The 7408-nt window shown below is 29.0% G+C and overlaps 1 protein-coding gene across 1 annotated transcript; it reads left to right on the forward strand.

The window, feature by feature from the left end:
• Positions 1–1364: 1364 nt before the first annotated feature.
• On the forward strand, positions 1365–3605 carry LOC114406234. Its single transcript, XM_028368883.1, has 5 exons — positions 1365–1740; positions 1846–2184; positions 2272–2539; positions 2664–2780; positions 2915–3605. Exons 1-5 carry the CDS (start codon positions 1516–1518, stop codon positions 3061–3063), a joined length of 1098 nt encoding a protein of 365 aa, XP_028224684.1. The 5' UTR covers positions 1365–1515; the 3' UTR covers positions 3064–3605.
• Positions 3606–7408: the final 3803 nt, after the last annotated feature.

A 7408-nucleotide genomic window follows, 5' to 3' on the forward strand; every position in this document is an offset into this window, starting at 1 on the left:
AATTTACAAATGGAAATTATTAATTGATAAAAATAATTTTTTATTTCATTAAATAATAACCAACAATATTTTGAGAAAATAATATATGCACTGACAATTTAAATTTTTTTTACATAATCATCAAATAGCAAACTATTATATATAGTAAATATGTTAATTTTATAATATAAAAAATCATATGAAAGATTTATTTTAATTTGTTGACATCATAAAAACTTTTTAGACCGACATTACATGCCTATTAAATTCAATTTTTTAATAATATAATAAAAATTATAATTATTATTAAAAATCAACGAACATATGTCGACAACTACACACAGTTTCTTTTTTTAATTCACCAACAATTATAATTCCTTAATTTAATTTAGGTAAATAGTTAACATATAGATAGTTACACGGTACATTAATTGAAATTAATTTGATTACATTAATTAGAATTTTTTATTTCGTGGTAAGACTCCAATCTAAAACTAATGTCAATCTAAAACTTATTACACTTAAGTTTATCGTGTGTGGTGTTATCTGAGTTATATATATTGGATAACTAGTAATCATCTTAGATTCAAATTTAAAAGAAATTATTATAAAAGTGAAAATATGACCATCAAATTATTAAATGAAATAATGTTGTATCTTCCTTTCTCCAATTTTTTTTATATCTTTTTTTTACATCTTCCTATAAGTCCTCTTACTATGAGAATATTGTAGGAAAATTTAGAATTCTCCTATTAAATAATTGTGTAAAATAAATTTAAATTTAATATATTCAAATTAAATCCGTTTTTTCTTTTATTTTACCTTTTAAACACTATTTTTACTTTAAAAATCAAATTATTTTCCATATTACAAACTGAAATATTTATTTTTAAAAAAAAATTCTACTTGCAACCCGCATTTACATTTTAAAAAAAATTAAATTCTAATTAAATATTTTCCTTTTTCATATTAAATTACCTTTATTTACTATTTTCTTTTTCTTTTTCTTTTTGTTCCTTTCTCAAATAATGGTTTTACGACAAATATTCCTCTTAAAATCCAAATTTCCCTCTCTCACGTGTTTATTGCCGCTATGCCAGCAATACGACTCATCGACAGCGAGAGAAACCGACTAAGTAACCATCCTAAGTTACAGAAATGCATGAAGGCGTGTGTATCACACCGCCACGTCTTCGCGCGTGAGCCAAAAAATACCGGCTCTTTTCTCTCTCCACAATTCCACACTCCTTCCTTCTCTCTCTAGTTTCAATCCCACACTCACACAGTCACACCCCAAAATTTAATTAATAATTATAAAAAAAACACGTAAACCGTTTCACTGTCTGTTCGAGACAGAGTGTACTTAAAGGGGAATGCCTCTGTTCGATTACAAACCCAGCTTTCTCACAGATCCATTCTCTCTCTTTCTTTCTTTCTTTCCCTCTCTTTTTCTTTTCCCTCACTCTCTTCATTTACACTCTCAAATTTTTCTGAAATTCAAATTCAAATTTCGTTTGTTTGTGTCTTGTTACTTCCATGGCTGACAACTTGGACGACGGCGAGTTTTGGCTCCCTCCTCAGTTCCTCACCGACGAAGACGACGACGACACATCGTTTTGCAACAACCTCACTGCCCAAAACTACGCCGTTTCGAGGTCTCTGTTCTTCAGCTCTTCCTCCAGCGAGACGGAGAGCGACGAGGAGGACCACCTCGCCGAGTTGACTCGCCGCGTCGCTCTCGAACTCGATCTCAACAACAAGGTAACCAGAAAAGAAAAACTCAGCACTTTGTCTTCTTCTTAATAAATACCAAATAGCAAGAGAGAGCTTTATATGACACTTATTGTGTTTTGTTTGTTTGCTTAGGGCGTGTTTGGGGATGGTGGTGGTTCTCCTCAGTCAACCCTGAGCGTGTTTGAGAACAGCGGCAAAGGGTCGAGTCCAAACGACGCCGTTCCACCCCACGTGAACTCCTCGTCCACGTGGGATCTCCTGCGCGCCGCCGCAGGAGAAGTCGAGAGGATTTGCGACGAAAGCTGTAACCGTTACGGTCAAAACTTTCTGACACCCTCTTCCGTTGATGCTTCTGTTCAACAACCCAATGCCGTTAATTGCGCTAACGGCGTTGGGTTGGGATTTTACCCTCAACAGAAGCAGCACCAACAACAACCATCGCTTTGTCACCAGCAGTTACAGATTGCTCAAGTAAGTGAAAAGTGAAAACAATTGACAAGCTTTTAATTTTTAATTGGTGCTCAATTTTAATTATTATTTATTTTTGGCTTTTTGTAGTTTGAGATGATGAAGAAGCAGCAACAACAGAGGCAAATGGTCCCTCCCAACAGAGGAATAAACAATAACAACAACAACAACAACGTTGTTACGGTTGGGAACGTTGTTAATGGGTTGGGTTTGTCTGGTTCTGCATGGGTTCCTCCTCCTGGGTCTCGCATGAGGGCTGTTTTTCTCGCTGGGAAAATAGAAAAAAGCACCGGAACTGGCGTGTTCTTGCCTCGCTGTGTTGATACTCGCAATAATAATGATTCTCGCAAGAAACCAGGTAAACATTCTTGTCTATTTAATTAACATTATTATTTAATAATGGTTTTAATGGATTAATATTTTTTTTAACTTTAATTAATTGAAATTACCGACTTAGGTTTTTTTTTTCTTGGGGTTTGCAGGGTGCATTACTGTGTTGGTTCCTGATAGAGTGGCGCAGGTGTTGAATCTGAATCTGGACGGTGTGGTGGGTGGTGGCCACAAGCAGCAGCACAAGCCTCGTTTCATTGGGGAAAATGGTAAAGTAGATTTTGCATTTTTCTTTTGGGTTTTTATTTATAGTTTTGTGCTTTATTTGTTATTTTTTTTATAATTATTATTGGGGTGAGGTTTTTATGGGTATGTGAAATTCTGATTTGTTGGTCATGTGCAGGATCGGCTGTTTCAAGGGTTAGGAGTAACAATTACAATAATAATAATCATTATGGTTATTCTCATCATCAGAAGCGTAACAACATGAAGCTGCAGCAGCCACAAGTGGTGAACCATGAGATCCAGTTGCCTCAGGAATGGACTTACTGAAATGAATGAATCATGAAGGATCAAAAAGTAGTCATTACTACTAGTTAGTCTTTTTTTTTTGTTTTTTGGTTTGGGGAAATGGGTGATAGTTTTTTAATTTTTTTTTTTTTTGGGTTGGGGAAATGGGTAATAGTTTTCAGTTTTTTATATAGTTATAGGGGAATGGCAATGTGAGAGGGGTAGAAGGAATTAAGAAATTAAGAAATAGGAATTTTGGTTTGGTTTGAAAAGAAAAAAAAAAAAAAGGAAGTCTAGGGTTTTTTGTTTGGGCTTATTGGTAGAAAATAAGAAAATAACATTTGGGGGTCTATAAAGTTAATGATGGCGGCATGGGAGCATCTTTTTTGCCCAACTTTTTCTATGATTTTGGATAAAAAAAATACTAAAAAATTAAAAAAGTTGAGTATCCTCAGGATTTGGTGAGGTCCTTTTTTTTTTCCTATAATTGAATCAGAAGTTACCAATGTACTCTGATGTTACCCTATGTACACCCCAATTACTATGAACTAATAATGGAATGAAAATGGAAAATTTGCATTTAATGTTGCTCTTTATCATATGATTTTGTGAATATATTTATAGAATTTGATTTTTCTGTTCTTTCTTGTATTATCCTTTTAAAATTGTACAATTTTGATAATTTTTAAAATTAAATATTATTATTAAATATTAATATAATTGTCATAGAATATTATTATTAACATGAGGCAGGCAGGAACAACATAAGAAAGGACTGCAAAAAAATCAAATTCATATTCACATTTTAAATGTTCAACCGTGGCGACCCTTCTTGGAGTATTTGATATTGGCTTAATGACAGGTGTTAGTGTAATTAATTACAGTACTGTGTTAAATTGGTGAATTGCTATCTTAAATGATAAGGAAATGATTTGACTGGTTGACAACTCAGTCTTGCTAGTGTAAATTGAAGTTACGTTTGCTTTGCTTACCCAAGAAGCAGTGGCAGCTGGATTTGATTTGTACCACTCTACGTATTGTTTATATTTATGTTAATTTAATACTACCGTTTTATTTTTTTATAAAATTCCGTTACTTAATTCATAAAAATTAAAGCAAAATGTTAATTTAGTTGATAATAATATATTTACTTTAAATATATATATATATATATATATATATATATATATATATATATATATTATAAATATTATTGTTTTTGATGTTTCTCTATATTGGTATATATCTCTTTTATTGTATATTGGAATATTCTTTTTTTGTCTTAAGTGAAACATCAAGTATTTTCAATACTTTTTCACTTGTGTAGTTGCTGCCAAACATAGATCTTTGGGTTTGTAATATTCCTTTTAATTATAAGAGATGTTATTTAATCTCTACACTATTTTCTTTTGAATCATAACTTATCGGATTTTTTCTTTTTTTAAGTAAAAAAGTAAAAGCAAAAATTGTTTAGTTTATTAAAAAAATAAACATAAAAAAACTAACCCTTAATTTAGTTTTCATTTACTTATGATTGTTTTAATGTTATGAAATTGATTCTAATAGAGTGTAAAAAAATTATACAAATATTTTTTTATAAAAAAATCTACGTTTCACTAATAATGTGATTGAAATTCAATATTTTTTACTACAATTACCGGGTAATATTAGTTGCCCTTATCAAAACTCTAAATTAGTCGGCACATATTTTATTTATCCGTTAATACATTTAACAAATTGTATTGTGTATTGTGTATTGTTGTTCTTGATTGTCTTAAATGAAATCTAAGTGGATTAAGAAAAGCTAGTAGGAACGGAAATATTTTTAAAGCGAGTTACGACTTTGCTATTTTTAGGTTGGGGCCCTTACATGGAGAGAATTTCATTTGATTAACTGTGTTTGGACTTGTAGAACCTGTGGTTTAAGCGGGCCTGCTTTGACACGTGTAATGCTCCAAGAGTGTTTTTTGCTTTGCTTTTTTCATTAAGAATATAAGAATGTTCAGGGAATAGTTTTATATTTCGTTTTTATTTATGGCAAAAAAATTAATTGTTTCTAAACTCCCAAAACAAAATCTAACTAGTTAGTTACTAGCTATCTTTTCGTCTTCTATTCTCAATACCGAATGCGTCGTAATTTCCATAAAAAAAATATTTTAAAATTTAATTACAATTTATCGACTGTAAAAACTTTAGTAGTATTATGTAAACAATAAGAATTATAAAAAAAAAATTATTTTGCTAACAAATTATGTGTACTATTAGTTCTATAATAATTATTTGAATTTAATTGTCTTATATTATTGTATTCAGTAAATTAATAAAAAATTATTTTACATATAAAAAATCATTTTTTATATGACTTTTATACTTTGATAGTATGTATGTAATATTTTTATTCTAACTACGCATAAAAATCTTTATGCAAAATACATCTATTGAACAAGAATTAGTGTATGTTTGGATTAAAGTTGAGAGGTCAAAAGTATTTTTTATTTTTGGAAGCAACAATTTTTTCCCTTCATTTGGTTCATTGAAATTTGTAAAAAATACTATTTGCGTTACTTATAGAAGGCATATGTTTTGTGAGAAACTATTAAAAACTTTACCTAAAAATTGATTTTGTGCATGTTCGGATAGTTGTCCGATAGTGTATTTGTATTTGCGTTATTTTTAGTGGGCGTACGTTTTGTGTACGTCTCGTGAGAAACTACAATTAAAATATTTTCACTTAAAATTAATTTTGTGCATGACTGGATAGCCTTCCAAGAGCGTGTTTGTATTTATGTTAATTTTAGTGGGCATACGTTTTGTGAGAAACTGTAATTATTAGAACCTTTTACTTAGAATTGATTTTGTGCGTGTTTAGATAGCATTCCAAGAGTGTGTTTGTATTTGTGTTACTTTTAGTGGGCATACGTTATGCGTATGTTTTCTGAGAAACTACAATTTGAAGCTTTTACTTAAACGATAGATTGAGAGGTTTAATAAAAAAAAGTTAAAACGTAATTTTCATTCCTTTATTTTCTTAAATTTATAGTTTTAGTCCTTCCATTTTATAATTGAGATATTTTATCTCTTATTTTTTAAAAGTTTACAATTTTAGTCTATCATTTTTTAATTGAAACATTTTGTTTTCTTTTAAAAAAATTGTAATTTTAGTCCATGTGATCAGTTTCAATTGTGAATTTATGTAATATTTAAATATCGGACAATTGTTTGTTTATTATACACATGATAATATTTTTTTTTAAAATTATTTAACTACTAACAAATTTAATTTATTAAAAAAATACGCAATCAACAAGTGTAAAATTGATCAAGGAAACTAAAATTATGAATTTTTTAAAAGTGAGAGACGAAATGTCCAATTAAAAAATAAGAAGACTAAAATTATGAATTTTTTAAAAGTGAAAGACAAAATATCTCAATTAAAAATAAAAGAACTATAATAACATATTTTAAAAAATATGAGAAAGAAAATTACATTTTAACCTAAAAAAACATAATAAAAATTGTTGCCACACATTTCATATTTTGAATGCACTCTTAAAGTATAGAACATTAACCCAAAGATAATCTTTGTATAAAACTAGCTTGAAGTATTGTATCTTGTATGCGTATTATATTAAATTTTTATATTTTATATGAGTCATTTTTTATATTATTTTAATTTTTTAATATATCATTAATTACTCCCTTCGTTTTTTATTATAAAACCTTTTTAAGAAATTTGGTTGTCCTTTTTATAAGATTTTTAAAAAAATTTCTAGATGAATTAAATATTTTTTCCTTACATACCCTTACTTAATTATTCTCTCTTCAAACATTAATTATAAACAATTAAGTGAATAAAAAGATAAGAAAAGAATAATTTTGGAGTGATAGTATAAATAATTGATAGATTTAATGGGTTTAACTAAATTAACTATTTTTCTTAAGAAACATGAATTAGTTAAAAGAGCCTTATAATTATGGACAGAGGGAGATGCAAAAGAAAATATCACAAGAAGGGGGATAAAATTGTGATTTTAAATTTTTTTGAAGCCTTTTGGTAATCAAACAAAATTCTGTGTAAAAGAAATACTTTGCAACACATATAACATTTTTTTGAAAACATAGTCAAACAATGGAAAACAATTTCACAAAGCAAAAGAGATTTTGAGTTGCCTAAAAATAAATTCAAACCTAGGCCAGTTAAAGCATAAAGAAAGCAAGTAAAGATTAGACGTATGGAATTATACTAGTTTGTCTTTACCACTGAGATTACGTCCAATTTTTGACAAACTACCATGTTCCACTAATTTCTCGCAAGTTGCAAGTATTCTATCATGACCACTTTTGCCTTTACAAATCAAGTTCTACCCCAAGTTTGATTAACACTCGA

Source organism: Glycine soja, chromosome 3 (genome assembly GCF_004193775.1).
Source record: "Glycine soja cultivar W05 chromosome 3, ASM419377v2, whole genome shotgun sequence".
In the NCBI taxonomy this organism is placed as follows: domain Eukaryota; kingdom Viridiplantae; phylum Streptophyta; class Magnoliopsida; order Fabales; family Fabaceae; genus Glycine; species Glycine soja.

Bases quoted from the DNA above. Each gene is read 5' to 3' on its own strand.
- LOC114406234 (XM_028368883.1), top strand. From the start codon at position 1,516: ATGGCTGACAACTTGGACGACGGCGAGTTTTGGCTCCCTCCTCAGTTC. The intron at 2,185-2,271 runs GTAAGTGAAAAG...GGCTTTTTGTAG, and splicing joins AGCAGTTACAGATTGCTCAA to TTTGAGATGATGAAGAAGCA. The intron at 2,781-2,914 runs GTAAAGTAGATT...GGTCATGTGCAG, and splicing joins TCGTTTCATTGGGGAAAATG to GATCGGCTGTTTCAAGGGTT.